Source organism: Pseudophryne corroboree, chromosome 4, assembly GCF_028390025.1.
Source record: "Pseudophryne corroboree isolate aPseCor3 chromosome 4, aPseCor3.hap2, whole genome shotgun sequence".
Lineage (NCBI taxonomy): Eukaryota > Metazoa > Chordata > Amphibia > Anura > Myobatrachidae > Pseudophryne > Pseudophryne corroboree.
Window position 1 is genome coordinate 179,704,591 of NC_086447.1, and position 16,232 is coordinate 179,720,822.

At 49.3% G+C, this 16,232-nt stretch overlaps 1 protein-coding gene across 3 annotated transcripts in view; it reads right to left on the bottom strand.

The window, feature by feature from the left end:
* Positions 1-16,232, bottom strand: part of PID1 (phosphotyrosine interaction domain containing 1) — a 185,440-nt gene that overhangs the window by 125,062 nt on the left and 44,146 nt on the right. The window contains exon 1 of one of the 3 annotated variants that reach the window (XM_063915603.1): positions 10,310-10,457. The exons of 1 other annotated variant lie outside the window; for it this stretch is intronic. In XM_063915603.1, the coding sequence (XP_063771673.1) occupies positions 10,310-10,339 (30 nt within the window). In that variant the 5' untranslated portion in view covers positions 10,340-10,457. Of the gene's footprint in view, positions 1-9,314; positions 10,281-10,309; positions 10,458-16,232 lie in introns of those variants that run through there. One more of the 3 variants, XM_063915604.1, reaches the window with a different exon arrangement.

Genomic DNA, 16,232 nt, shown 5'->3' on the forward strand with positions numbered 1-16,232 from the left:
GGACATAACCCCAGAGCTACTGAAATGGTGGGTGGTCTAATCACAAATATAACCAGGGAAAGCTGAAGAACCTTAATATGTACAACTTGGCGTAAAAGGAGGGAGAGAGAACATTATAGGATATTTCTAATACGTAAACCGTTCAAAAATCTACAAAACTTCACTCTCCCCCCCCCCCCCCCCCCCGTCACCCGGCCCCATAGGACTGTGATCGCATTATTGCTATAACAAATGCAGGAGGAGGGTGCAATGCTATTGCTAAGGATGCGAGCAGCTTAGCATATACACCCCTTTACAGTCGTATCACTACAACATATTACGCAACTTCAATAGAACAGTACTAGGGGGGGTCATTCCGAGTTGATCGCTCGCTGCCGTTTTTCGCAGCCCAGCGAACAGGTTACTACTGCGCATGCACCGCAATGCGCAGGCATGTCATACGGGTACAAAGCGAATCAGTGCTGGGCGATGGATTTAACGAAGAATCTATTCGCACAGCCGATCGCAAGAAGATTGACAGGAAGAGGGTGTTTGTGGGTGTCAACTGACAGTTTTCTGGGTGTGTTTGGAAAAATTCAGGCGTGTCCAGGGCGGGTGTCTGACGTCAATTCCGGGACCAAAAAGACTGAAGTGATCGCAAGGGCTGAGTAAGTCCAGAGCTACTCAGAAACTGGAAAAAAACGTTTTCGTCCCACTCGGCTGCACACGCATTCGAACATTTGCAAAGCAAAAATACACTCCCCTGTGGACGGCGACTATGCGTTTGCATGGCTGCAAAAAGTAGCTAGCGAGCGATCAACTCGGAATGAGCGCCTTAGGGCATCATTCAGAGTTGATCGCTCGCTAGTTTTAGCAGCCGTGCAAACGCTATGCCGCCGCCCACTGGGGAGTGTATTTTAGCTTAGCAAAAATGCGAACGCTTGTGCAGCTGAGCTCTGCAAAAACAGTTTGCTCAATTTCAGAGTAGCTCTGAACCTACTCAGCGCTTGCTATCACTTCAGCCTATTCGTGTCTGGATTTGACATCATACACCCGCCCAGCGAAAGCCCAGCCACGCCTGCATTTTTTCAGACACGCCTGCGATTTTGCAAACACTCCCTGAAAATGGTCAGTTGACACCCAGAAACGCCCCCTTCCTGTCAATATTCTTGCGGCCGTCAGTGCGACTGAAAACTTTGCTACAACCTGAGCACAACCACAACGGGCTTTGTACCCGTACAACGCGTGTGCGCATTGCGGCCCATACGCATGCGCAGAAAATAAGAATTTACTCACCGGTAATTCTATTTCTCGTAGTCCGTAGTGGATGCTGGGAACTCCGTAAGGACCATGGGGAATAGCGGGCTCCGAAGGAGGCTGGGCACTCTAGAAAGATCTTAGACTACCTGGTGTGCACTGGCTCCTCCCACTATGACCCTCCTCCAAGCCTCAGTTAGGTACTGTGCCCGGACGAGCGTACACAATAAGGAAGGATTTTGAATCCCGGGTAAGACTCATACCAGCCACACCAATCACACCGTACAACTCGTGATATGAAACACAGTTAACAGTATGAAACAATAGAGCCTCTCAACAGATGGCTCAACAATAACCCGATTTAGTTAACCATAACTATGTACAAGTATTGCAGATAAACCGCACTTGGGATGGGCGCCCAGCATCCACTACGGACTACGAGAAATAGAATTACCGGTGAGTAAATTCTTATTTTCTCTAACGTCCTAGTGGATGCTGGGAACTCCGTAAGGACCATGGGGATTATACCAAAGCTCCCAAACGGGCGGGAGAGTGCGGATGACTCTGCAGCACTGAATGAGAGAACTCCAGGTCCTCCTCAGCCAGGGTATCAAATTTGTAGAATTTTGCAAACGTGTTTGCCCCTGACCAAGTAGCTGCTCGGCAAAGTTGTAAAGCCGAGACCTCTCGGGCAGCCGCCCAAGATGAGCCCACCTTCCTTGTGGAATGGGCATTGACAGATTTTGGCTGTGGCAGGCCTGCCACAGTATGTGCAAGCTGAATTGTACTACAAATCCAACGAGCAATAGTCTGCTTAGAAGCAGGAGCACCCAGCTTGTTAGGTGCATATAGGATAAACAGCGAGTCAGATTTTCTGACTCTAGCCGTTCTGGAAACATATATTTTCAGTGCCCTGACAACGTCTAGCAACTTGGAGTCCTCCAAGTCCATAGTAGCCTAGGCACCACAATAGGCTGGTTCAGGTGAAACGCTGACACCACCTTTGGGAGAAACTGGGGACGAGTCCTCAATTCTGCCCTATCCATATGGAAAATCAAATAAAGGGCTTTTACAAGACAAAGCCGCCAACTTTGATACTCGCCTGGCAGAAGCCAAGGCCAATAACATAACCACCTTCCACGTGAGATATTTCAGATCCACGGTTTTTAGTGGTTCAAACCAATGTGATTTTAAGAAACTCAACACCACGTTGAGATCCCAAGGTGCCACAGGAGGCACAAACGGGGGCTGACTCTGCAGCACTCCTTTTATAAATGTCTGAACTTCAGGTACTGAAGCTAGTTCTTTTTGAAAGAAAAATCGACAGAGCCGAGATCTGTACCTTAATGGAACCCAATTTAAGGCCCATAGTCACTCCTGCTTGCAGGAAATGCAGAAATCGACCTAGTTGAAATTCCTCTGTTGGGGCCCTTTCGGCCTCACACCATGCAACATATTTTCGCCATATGCGGTGATAATGAGTTGCTGTAACCTCTTTCCTGGCTTTAGTAAGCGTAGGAATGACTTCCTCCGGAATGCCCTTTTCCTTCAGGATCCGGCGTTCAACCGCCATGCCGACAAACGCAGCTGCGGTAAGTCTTGGAACAGACAGGGCCCCTGCTGCCGCAGGTCCTGTCTGAGTGGCAGAGGCCATGGGTCCTCTGATATAAATTCTTGAAGTTCTGGGTACCAAGCTCTTCTTGGCCATCCACGAGTATCGTTCTTACTCCTCGCCTTCTTATTATTCTCAGTACCTTTGGTATGAGAGGCAGAGGGGAGAACACATAAACCGACTGGTACACCCACGGTGTTACCAGAGCGTCCATAGCTATCGCCTGAGGGTCCCTTGACCCGGTGCAATATCTTTTATAGCTTTTTGTTGAGGCGGGACGCCATCATGTCCACCTGTGGCCTTTCCCAATGGTGTACAATCCTATTGGAAGACTTCTGGAGGAAGTCCCCATTCTCCCGGGTGGAGGTCGTGTCTGTTGAGAAGATCTGCTTCCCAGTTGTCCACTCCGGGAATGAACACTGCTGACAGTGCTAACACATGATTTTCCGCCTATCTGAGAATCATTGTGGCTTCTGCCATCGCCATCCTGCTTCTTGTGCCGCCCTGTTGGTTTACATGGGCGACTGCCGTGATGTTGTCTGATTGGATCAGTACCGGCTGGTTTTGAAGCAGAGGCCTTGCCGGCCTCAGGGCATTGTAAATGGCCCTCAGGTCCAGAATATTTATGTGTAGGGAAATAACCTGACTTGACCAAAGTCCCTGGAAATTTCTTCCCTGTGTGACTGCCTCCCAGCCTCAAAGGCTGGAATCCATGGTCACTAGGACCTAGTCCTGTATGCCGAACCTGCGGCCCTCTTGAAGATGGGCCCTCTGCAGCCACCACAGTAGAGATACCCTGGTCCTTGGAGACAGGGTTATCAGCCTATGCATCGGAAGATGCGATCCAGACCACTTGTCCAACAGGTCCCTCTGAAAAGTTATTGTATGGAACCTGCCTAATGGGATTGCTTCGTAGGAAGCTACCATTTTTCCCAGGACTCGCGTGCAATGATGCACCGCTACCTATTTTGGCTTCAGGAGGTCTCTGACTAGAGATGACAACTCCTTGGCTTTCTCCTCCGGGAGAAACACTATTTCTGGTTTATGTCCAGAACCATCCCCAGGAACAGTAGACGTGTCATAGGAACCAGCTGTGACTTTGGACTGTTTAGAATCCAACCATGCTGTTGTAGCACTTTCCAAAATAGTGCTACCCCGACTACCAACTGCTCCTTGGACTTCGCCCTTATAACGAGATTGTCCAAGTACGGGATAATTACAACTCCCTTTTTTTGAAGGAGTATCAACATTTCGGCCATTACCTTGATAAAACACCCTCGGTGCCATGTACAGTCCAAACGGCAGTGTCTGGACTTGGTAATGGTAATCCTGTACCACAAATCTGAGGTACTCCTGGCGAGGATGGTAAATGGGGACATGCAGGTAAGCATCCTTGATGTCCCAGGATACCATGTAATCCCCCTCGTCCAGGCTTGGAATAACCGCCCTGAGCGATTCCATCTTGAACTTGAATTTTTGTGTTCAAGGATTTTAAATATAAAATGGGTCACACCGAACCATGCGGTTTCGGTACCCCAACCCGTGTGGAATAGTAACCCCGTCCTTGTTGAAGTAGGGGCACCTTGAGTATTACCTGCTGGGAATACCGCTTATTAATTGCCTCTAGCACAGCCTCCCTGCCTGAGGGAGTTGTCAGCAAGGCATATTTTAGGAAACGGCTGGGGGGAGACATCTCGAATTCCAGCTTGTACCCCTGAAATACTACTTGAAAGAAACAGGGATCCACCTGTGAGCGAGCCCACTAATTGCTGAAATTTTTGAGACGGCCCCCCACCGTACCTGGCTACACCTGTGGAGCACCCGCGTCATGGTGTGGCCTCACAGGAGGCGGGGGAAGAATCTTGATTCTGGGAACAGGCTGACTGGTGCAGCTTTTTTCCCTCTACCCTTGTCTCTGTACAGAAAGGAAGCGCCATTTGACCCGCTTGCTTTTCTGAAGCCGAAAGGACTGTACCTTTGTCTGTGAGGAAACCTGAGGTAAAATTATTTCTTCCCAGCAGTTGCTGTGGATACGAGGTCCCAGAGACCATCCCCAAATAATTCCTCACCCTTATAAGGCTCTCTATGCGCTTTTTAAGTCAGCATCACCTGTCCAGTGACAGGTCTCTAATACCCTCCTGACAGAATGGACATTACATTTATTTTGGATGCCAGCCGGCAAAATATCCCTCTGTGCATCCCCCATATATAAGACGACGTCTTTAATATGTTTTTATGTTTGCCAACTAGTATCCCTGTTTGACAGGGTCACCGACCACGCTGCAGCAGCACTATCTGCAGGTCTCAGTCTAGTACCTGAGTGTGTAAATACAGACTTCAGGATAGCCTCCTGTTTTTTATCAACAGGTACCTATTAAAGTGGCCGTATCCTAAGACGGCAGTGCCACCTTTTTTGACAAACGTGTGAGCGCCTTATCCACCCTAGGGGATATCTCCCAGCGTAACTTATCCACCTGGCGGGAAAGGGTACGCCATCAGTAACTTTTTATAAATTACCAGTTTCTTAACGGGGGAACCCACGCTTTCACACACTTCATTTATTCATCTGATGGGGGACAAAACACTGCCTGTTTTTTCTCCCCAAACCTAAAACCCATTTTTAGAGGTGCTTGGGTTAAAGTCAGAAATGTATAACACATTTTTTATTGCCGGGATCACGTCACGGATGTTCCTAGTGGATTGTGTATATGTCTCCACCTTGTCGACACTGGAGTCAGACTCCGTGTCGACATCTGTGTCTGCCATCTGAGAGAGCGGGCGTTTTTGAGCCCCTGATGGCCTTTGAGACGCCTGGGCAGGCGCGGGCTGCGAAGCCGGCTGTCCCACAGCTGTTACGTCATCCACCCTTTTATGTAAGGAGTTGACACTGTCGGTTAATACCTTTCACCTATCCATCCACTCTGGTGTCGGCCCCACAGGGGGCGACATCACATATATCGGCCTCTGTTCTGTCACCATATAAGCCTCCTCATTCAACATGTCGACACAGCCGTACCGACACACCGCAGACACACAGGGAATGCTCTAAACGAGGACAGGACCCACAAAAGCCCTTTGGGGGGACAGAGTAAGAGTATGCCAGCACACACCAGAGCGCTATATATATATATATATATATACAGGGACTAACTGAGTTATGTCCCTAATAGCTTTTATATAATATACTGTATACAGTGCCAAATTTAATGCCCCCCCTCTCTTTTCCCTCTTACTGTGCAGGGAAGAGCCAGGGAGCTTCCCTCCAGCCGAGCTGTGAGGGAAAAATGGCGCCAGTGTGCTGAGGAGATAGGCTCCGCCCCTTTTTCGCAGCCTATTCTCCCGTTTTTTATGGAATTCTGGCAGGGGTATTTACCTCATAGATAGCCCCTGGGGCCATATATTGAGGTATTTTAGCCAGCCAAGGTGTTTTTATTGCTGCCTCAGGGCGCCCCCCCCAGCGCCCTGCACCCTCAGTGACCGGAGTGTGAAGTGTGTGAGAGGAGCAATGGCGCACAGCTGCAGTGCTGTGCGCTACCTTGGTGAAGACAGAGTCTTCATGCCGCCGATTTTCCGGACCATCTTCTTGCTTCTGGCTCTGTAAGGGGGACGGCGGCGCGGCTCCGGGACCGAACATCAAGGCTGGGCCTGCGGTCGATCCCTCTGGAGCTAATGGTGTCCAGTAGCCTAAGAAGCCCAATCCGGCTGCAAGCAGGCGAGTTCGCTTCTTCTCCCCTTAGTCCCTCGCTGCAGTGAGCCTGTTGCCAGCAGGTCTCACTGAAAATAACAAATTCTAAGACTATAACTTTCTAAGAGCTCAGGAGAGCCCCTAGTGTGCATCCAACCTCGGCCGGGCACGAAATCTAACTGGGGCTTGGAGGAGGGTCATAGTGGGAGGAGCCAGTGCACACCAGGTAGTCTAAGATCTTTCTAGAGTGCCCAGCCTCCTTCGGAGCCCGCTATTCCCCATGGTCCTTACGGAGTTCCCAGCATCCACTAGGACGTTAGAGAAATGCCGTTTTTTTCACCTGATCGCTGCACTGCGAAAATCGGCAGCGAGCGATCAACTTGGAATGACCCCCTTAGTTCATTTATAATCAGCTAACAAGGAATAATACTGGCTAAAACCACCACAAAATAAAATATAAGCCAAATGGTCTAGGATTACAGTGTTTTGCCCCAAAAAGATTCCTGAAAATTCAATTAAAACCCGATCATTTCTGTGGTAAAGTGGTCAGGAAACAACCCAACGACTAGTCGCCAGCGATAATGGAAGCGATATGGCCTTTCAATCAAATCTCATTTTGTAAACAGGCTACATTCATGAACACATCCCAAAACCTTTTGATAACAGGTTACAATTAAACAGATATTACTTAAGGCTGTTCTGGGGTTCAATGCCTACTAAAGAACCACAGCAGGATGCCATTTAGAGTATACAGTCAGTAAACCATGTGCAAGTGATTATGTGCACAAAGCACAGTATACATCCTTCTGTAATATTATAAAGACCATTAATTCAGATGTGGACAAATGTAATGTAAAGGTAGGAGCCAGCAATATTGAAATAAAAACTTGTGAGCCACACAAAATATTTTAGTGGTAGGAGCCATGTACTTTGGCAGTGATTACATGCCAGCGGGTGCCCCCTCAAAGCACTTAAAAACCTGTCTGTGTTCTCACTCCACACCAGCCCACGCACCCCTACAGGAGGAGAGAAAAATCAAGCCAGTCTGCGTACACTGACAACACAGAAATGCAATACACCAGCCCATGCACCTACCAAAAGACAAAACGCAACAGATCACGTGTCCTTCTGAGATAAATACATTAGCAGACGACTCTCCACTGAATGCTTTCTACCCCAGTGTACCAGATTCTCTGCATCTTGGATCTTTCAGGCAATGTGTTGGGCATAGTGAAATGCTATTACAACCTCCACCTCCTGTCACCTAGAAAAAGGTGTGACATCACCCATGTTTGCAGCGAGAGCAGCTTTGACAGTATGAATTAGTGTTAAATCTAGCACCCTGCACCTGTCACAACCAATGCAATTCCTCTTTCCTGCCTGGGGTGTCGCTCTCTGCTCTGGTGCTTCTAGCCCACTCTGGTCTGTATCTCATTGCTGAGATACTGACCAGCGTGTGCTAGAAGCATCAAAGCAGAGAGCGACACCCTAGGCAGGAAAGAGGAATTGCATCGGTTGTGACAGGTGCAGGGTGCTAGAATGAACACTAGGAATAATACCAGTTCACAGAGCGGGGCTACGCATTTTGTAAACTGCAAATCTTGGGACCATTAAAATCTGTAACTGGCACATCCAGTACCTGCCAGGGCCGAGCAAACAAAATGAGTATCATTTATTTGTTTCATTTTAGTGGTCATGGCAGCTGGGATTTATCCTGTACTGTCATAAAAAGTTATACCATCATATCCCTCCAGAGCTATGTAGGCATTCAGGATGTTGACAGCATGCATACTGACATTATGAACATCATATTATTATTACTACTACCAGTTATTCATATAGCAAACACATATTCCGCAGCGCCTTACAAAGAATATTTGGCCATTCACGTCAGTGGAGCTTACAGTCTATATTTCCTATCACATGTACACGTAGACACATTCACGCTAGGGTTCATTTTTTTTTTTTTTTTTTGCTGGGATTCAATTATCCTACCAGTATATTTTTTGATTGTGGGAGGAAACCCGAGTACTGGAGAAAACCCATGCGCGTACGGGGAGAATATACAAACGCCACACAGTTAAGGCCCGTACACACTGGTCGATATATCGGCCGTTCTCCTGAACGGCCGATATATTGCGGGACCGTCGGCCAGTGTGTACGGCCGATACGTCTGTGAACTCCGTCGTTCACAGACGTATCGCGTCGGCCGCGCAGCACAGCCGACAGCCAATATATCTACCGATATATTGGCGCGTCGCTGTGTGTGTACGGGGCGGTCGGCCGACCGCCTGTACACATGTTGCGGCGGCCAGCGGGGATTGATAGGTGAACTGGGCGGGCGTGTGTACACGCCCACCCAGTTTGTACACGCCCGCCCAGTTCATGACGTCAGTCCCCGACGGATCGAGCAGTGTGTATGCTGAACACACTGCTCGATCCGTCCATAGATACATCTGCAGATCAATTGATCTGCAGATATATCTGTTAGTGTGTACCCACCTTTAGAGCCATGGAGGGATCAAACCCATGACCTCAGTGCTGTTAGGCAGTAATGCTAACCATTACACCATAAGGTTTAGGGTAAAATAGTACTGCTGACATATGAATGCCATGCCAAATACTGCCACTGTCACCAAATCAACACCCTGAATGTCAAATGATTGCAGTAGACATATTGGAATAAGCATCAGTTATCCAGCTATTTAGGCAGATCAATCAATAAAACACTTTTTTGTTTTAACATCTGAAAACTATACAATAAATAAATTAAACGACTACCTATCCTCTGCCCAGGTACTTTCTTCTATAGCACTTCTTTGTAGCAGGCAATCTCCTTCATCCTTTGAACCCACTGCCCAGCAGTAACCTCCCCCTTTGGCCCACAAGTCATCCCCCCTTCCTTCCATTTCCCTGTATCTATAAGTCAATTTCACCTCCTTCCTTTGCCCCATGAGCCCAGCATCCTCCATCCCCAGTTATTTACAGTTTCTTACATAGCGCAGCAAATTCCGTTGCGCTTTACAATGGAATTTGTTGCCCCCTGTGCCCAGCAGCCATCCTCCCTCCACCATTTGTTGCACCCTGTGTGTGCCCAGCCATTATCCTCCTCCCTCCCTTTTATTGCTTATGCCCTGCCGTTATATTCTCTCCAGTTATTGCACCCTGTGCCAGGCAGTCACTCTACCTCCCTTTCATTGCCCAGCAGCCATCATCCTCCCTGACTTCCAATACCCCTTATACCCAGCAGTCATCCTCCTTTCCTTCCACTGCCTCCTGTGCCCAACATCACCCTCCTGTCTCGTCTCTTTCTCTTCTTCCCCCGGCAGTCATCCACCTTTCCCTCTGTTGCGGTTCTCACTTTCTTGTGTCGCCCACTGGGCCCACCAGTCAGCCTCCTTTTTCTTCCAATGCCCCTATGCCCGGCAATCATCCACCTTTTCTTGTGATGCCCACTGAGCCCACCAGTCACCCTCCTTTTCTTTCATTGCCCCCTGTGCTCCGCAGCCACCCTCTTATGCCCGTTGCCCGCGCCCCTGTCTAGCAGTAATACCCCTTTCTTTCATGACACCAGAGACCAGACACAAATGCCCAACAATACCACACATAGTAGCACACCCCATGCCCTCCCCAGACATGCCCACAGGCACCGGGACTCCCGCAGCGCTATCACATCCCGCCTGCCGCCCCTCAGCACTGGGCCCCGGGCAGTAGTGCTATCACTGGCACGAAGTCTCTCTCACGGGCACCGGTCTCTCACTCCCGCCCGCACCTACCTGCAGTCTCTCGCTCGCCGGCTGCCACATCTCTCCCGCGACTCCGCGCACAGGATCCTCTCACCCGACTGCGAAGTGCGCGCCCCGGCCGCAGCTCCCCTCGGTACAGCGGATGCTCCCTCCCCGTTATCCCTGGTAACCCCACCCCCTGCCGACAGATTCCGCCCAGTTATCCCGCATTCCTTTCTCCTCCCATTAACTCCCCTCTATTGTCCCGGCGTTTCCAGAAAGTGGGCGGATGTCCAAACGTATACCCCGCCCCCTGGGCGTGACCACACGGAAAGTCTGGCGCGCCTCTCCAAACCCAGTCACGTGCGCTGTTACCATAGAAACTTATTAACTGTTCCAGAGCCGTCACCGTGTCACGTCTGTCACAGTGCAATCAGATGGAGAAGTCTGTGCCCGCATTATACACCCCGCACCTGCCCTGGCAGCGTGTGCCCCGGGTGCTGTACTCACATACAGTCACCACTGGTTGTCCAGCACTGCCAGTAACCTCGGTGGATGTATTCGTCACTGGGAATGGGAATGTATTCTTTTCTTATCATCATACTGGGGCTCATATAATGACAGTGAGAGGTACAGAAGCGGCGTAAACCTCATGGGGCCTGAAGCAAAACGCTGATCTGGGACCCCCTTCCTCAAACAATCCTCAGTGCGCCCCACCCCACCACCAATTATAGCAGACGGCCTACTCGAGTATAAGTCGACCCGAATATAAGCCGAGGCACCTAATTTTACCACAAAAAACTGGGAACATTTATTGACTCGAGTATAAGCCTAGGGTGGGAAATGCTGGGTTTCAGGCTTGTTGCTAGGGCCGTGCTCCCAGTGCCAGATATTCCCCCACAGTGCCAGGTACACACTTTCCCCCACAGTGCCACATATGCCCCCTCAGTGCCACATATGCCCCCCCAAGTGCCAAATATGCTCCCCCAAGTGCCAGGTATAACTTCCCCTCCCCGCTCCCCCGATGTTTTGTGAAGGAAGGACACGGAGGGCACAGCGCACGCCTCTCCTGTGTCCCTCCTGCGTCTTCAGCGGGTCTGTTAAATGAAGTGCCGGTTCGTGAGCCAATCAGAGCTCACGAACGGGTACTTCATTTAATAGACCTGCCGGAGACGCAGAAGGGACACAGGAAAGGCGCGCACTGTGCCCTCTGTGTCCCTCCTTCTCAGGCAGCAGAGATCAGTGACGGAGCATCACTCGAGTATAAGCCGAGGGGGGCTTTTTCAGCACAAAAAATGTGCTGAAAAACTCGGCTTATACTCGAGTATATACGGTACTAGTGTATTTATTATTTATTACCAGTTATTTATATAGGGCACACATATGCCGCAGCCTCTCCCCCTTTACTGATTGTAGCAGCCTAGCAGGTCCCCCATCTCTTATCATATTTATTATTACACCCCACTGTATTGATTATATATCAGTGCCCCACTGATTGTAGCAGGCATCTCCTATACAAGGTAATCCTTAAAATAGAGTTTTATAGCATATTGATATATCACCAGTCAGTGTGTGCCACCCTCACAAAGCCATGATTGTAGCAGGCGGATGTTAGACTGGGAAACATACATTTTACCGGCAGACGGGATGTCGGCTGTCAGTATACCGACGGTGGCATCCCATCTGACGGAATCCCAGCAGCTGTAATTATACCGGAGTGCACTTCAGTATCAACTAAATGTGTTACTGTATGATGGCTAATAACCACAGTAAGAACTATTCCATTAAGAATAAGTTACCTGCACTTTTAAAATATGGAATAACCAGTTTGTGCTTGTATGAACAGCATGATAGCTACCATACAATCACTATATGACTACACCAGTTATATCAGGTGATTCAGCTAGATAGCAGAGAAGTGAATAATGCTACAGCCTATAATAACAATCTGAGCTCCCACACAGACTAATTTAGCTACAATGTTGAAGACATAGGATTGATAAAATTGTATCTATTCATGAGGAAAACTAATGCTGGGTACACACTGGCCGATATATCGGACGTTCTATTTAACGGCCAATATATTGCAGGTCCGTCGGGCAGTGTGTACAAGCGATATGTCTGTGAACGCCACTGTTCACAGACGTATCACGCCGGCCCTGTAGCACAGCCAATGGCCAATATATCTAACGATATATTGGCGCACCATGCTGTGTGTTGTCAAAGTCGAAAAATATTGTAGTACACACACCACGTACTAACCCCATACACATGCCCGCTGCGCGTGCACTTGTTCCGCCGTGAGTGCACATATCCGCAATTTGCGTTGAATCGCTCCCGCGGTCCTGCGCGTGGTATGGGTATTTACGGCGGAGTTTGTGAGCGCATAGAGGGTAATCAGAACATTACATATTTAATCCAAATAGTGCACATTGTACACATAGCCCCCCTGCACCACATCAGCAAGTATCAACAGTTTAAATGATTCCAGGACTAAGGGATTCGCCTTTGCATGATAGGAAGGGACAGACTCAGTAGCGGATCTTGCCACCGGCAAGCAGGACTTTTGCCCGGGCGCCGCCTTCCGGAGGGCGCTGGTGCCATCCGGAGGGCGCCGCACCGTGGCAAGATCCGCCACTGCTGCCCGCTGTGTCCCCCGTCCGCTGCCCGCTGGCGTCCGCCTCCTGTGAAGGGAACTAGACGCTATGCGTCTAGTTTCCCTTCGTGGAGAGTAACTTTGCTGAGCGGTGCGCGATGACGTCATCGCGCACCGCACAGCAAAGGTCCTCTCCACGAAGGGAACTAGACGCATAGCGTCTAGTTTCCCTTCGTGGAGAGGACCTTTTGCTGTGCGGTGCGCGATGACGTCATCGCGCACCGCACAGCAAAGGTCCTCTCCACGAAGGGAACTAGACGCATAGCGTCTAGTTTCCCTTCGTGGAGAGGACCTTTTGCTGTGCGGTGCGCGATGACGTCATCGCGCACCGCTCAGCATTCAAGCGGCGCTAGCAATGTACAGGGGGCGTAACTGACCACGCCCCCTGTATTAGGACACGCCCCTTTTCCTGCCCGGGGCGCAGAGCGCCCTTGAACCGGCCCTGGACAGACTAAGGTTATAAGGTGATGTCTAGTATCCAGCTGTAGGGTATTTTAAGGGTAACATTCCAGTGTTGGTTAGAGGAAGATCGCATGTTCCTGCGTATAGTTATGTGCAGAAGTAGAATATAGATATAAACTGTATTTACTGTATATTATGTATGCGGCGGGAATCCAGAGGAGACCACCCACAAGAGCAGTTGAGAAAGACATCGCCCACCTTTTAAAATCAACCTATGACCTCTCCTGTAATGTAAAGATGCATCTCTGTGTCCAATGGACAAAGGGATTACAGTATCCATTGTATTGCTTTTGGAAGTAGTGTATAAAAAGCCTGTTGCTGCCTGGCCAGTCAGAAGACTCTTAACGCTATCTACCTGATTAGCGGAGGACTGGACCAGGTTGCGCAAGCGAATATTCTCACGTATGTACATTGACTGTAGCGATTTACTCTGTTGTATATTGTAGTGTATAAATTGTATTGGTATCCCCTTCCAGATATATACGCTGAGGTGTCGGAGCCCAGTGTTTAACTACAAATCGGTGTTGTGTCCTCTTTTCCCTGCTAGGGTTTAAAGCATATTACATTACCTAACTGTATAAGGTTTAAAAGTGTATTGATAAGTTGTGTACGCGCTGCGGGTACTTTGTACCGTCAGCACTGCATAAGGTTTAAGGTGTAACATCATTGCAGCGCTTTGCTGCATAAGGTTTAGAGTGTAATAATATCATTGCATTGCATTACTAATAAGGTTTAAAGTATACCAAGAGTGTGTGCGCGCTGTGTGTACTTTGTATCCCCAGCGCGGCGTTTGTACGCTAAGCCCGTACAAGGTACGGGACTCTGTACGCAAATAGCGTACAAAGTACGTAGCGTGTGTATTAAGTCTAGCGGCCGCAGCGGCTCCATGGTAAAAGTGTGTTTAAAAGTATAGCTTTATGGTTTAAGATAATATCGACATTATCAGTGTATGGGTGGTCAGCTGACCGCTCGTACACTTGCTGCAGACGCCGGTGGTGATTGACGGCTCAACTGGGCGGGCGCATGTAAATGGCCATCCAGTAGGTGACGTCAGTCCCGACGGATCAATCAGTGTGTATGCACAACACACTGCCCAGTCCGTCTGTAGCTATATCTGCAGATCAATACATCTGAATATAGGGGGTCATTCCGAGTTGTTCGCTCAGTATTTTTTTTTCGCAACGGAGCGATTAGTCGCTAATGCGCATGCGCAATGTCCGCAGTGCGACTGCGCCAAGTAAATTTGCTATGCAGTTAGGAATTTTACTCACGGCATTACAAGGTTTTTTCTTCGTTCTGGTGATCGGAGTGTGATTGACAGGAAGTGGGTGTTTCTGGGCGGAAACAGGCCGTTTTATGGGAGTGTGCGAAAAAAACGCTACCGTTTCCGGGAAAAACGCGGGAGTGGCTGGAGAAACGGGGGAGTGTCTGGGCGAACGCTGGGTGTGTTTGTGACATCAAACCAGGAACGAAAAGCACTGAACTGATCGCAGATGCCGAGTAAGTTTGAAGCTACTCAGAAACTGCAAAGAAGTGTCTATTCGCAATTCTGCTAATCTTTCGTTCGCAATTTTGATAAGCTAAGATTCACTCCCAGTAGGCGGCGGCTTAGCGTGTGCAAAGCTGCTAAAAGCAGCTTGCGAGCGAACAACTCGGAATGACCCCCATATATCTACCAGTGTGTACCCAGCACTACACTCACACATGATATTCATGTGAGGAACATATTCATGCCCATAGCAAAGAGCCTACTACTCCAAACTATAGGTTAGTTGCATTTATTAATTAAGGCACTAAATCTATCACTTTTCTTACCAGAATATTAAAAGCTCAATTATTGATTTGCTAATAGTCAAATAGTCTTCCTGGAGCAATATAGCCTGGAACCGGAGGTTATTATTTGAGATAACTGACTCCTCGTGGGGGTCCACGACCCCCCTGGAGGGAGAATAAAATAGCGTGGCGCAAGTAGCGCGCCACCATGCCCGTAGCGTGGCGAGCGCAGCGAGCCCGCAAGGGGCTCATTTGCGCTCGCCACACTGTCGGTAAGCCAGCGGTCGGGCTCCCGGCGCCGGTATGCTGGACGCCAGGAGCCCGACTGCCGGCATATCGTAGTGAACCCAATCAAAGAGTGATACTATAAATATTTCTGGTACTACAATTTTATTTTTTTTAAACATAAAGTGCATATGCAAACACTTATTTCATACAAAAACACATTCCACATAATAAAAGAATAGCACCTTAGATTCTTAAAGTGTCAGTGCAGGGTTTAGATGTGCAAAATATCTCACCAATTTTAGCGGGTGCGGTGGGCTAAGCTTAATTTAAAAGCAAAGAAAGGGTCCCGGGCTTGGAAGCACGGCACCGGTGCAGATGGCATAAAAAGTCCCAAAGGCAAGTCTCTCCTGCACCGATCCACTTCTGGAAACACAGCAAGTCCGTGCGACACGTTTCGGTCCTGTTGGACCTTTTTCAAGAACAGATAATGAGCTGTGTGTCAGGCTCCATAGCCTTACCTCCGGCAGGTGCTCCCACGGGTTACCGTCCCGCTGGTTGGCGCGGCTGCGGCGGCAGGGAGCTGCTGGCAGCGGGTCCTCCTGGACGGATGTGCGGCTGCCAAGGGCCGGGGGCCGAGGGTCTGGAGAGCCGAGCGCTGCGGCGGAGATCGCTGCGGTAAGGTCCTCTAGTGGTGACACAGTATAGTGTGTCAGAGACCGAAGCTAGCTAAAGCTGTGTGCTAACAGCTAAGTATGTCTCCTGTACTGGGGGCAGCCATGTTGGAGACCAGAGTATTACCAATGAAGTTCCCAATCTGTGTCCAGCCAATCCTCCCCTTACAAAAGGGGGCTGGCT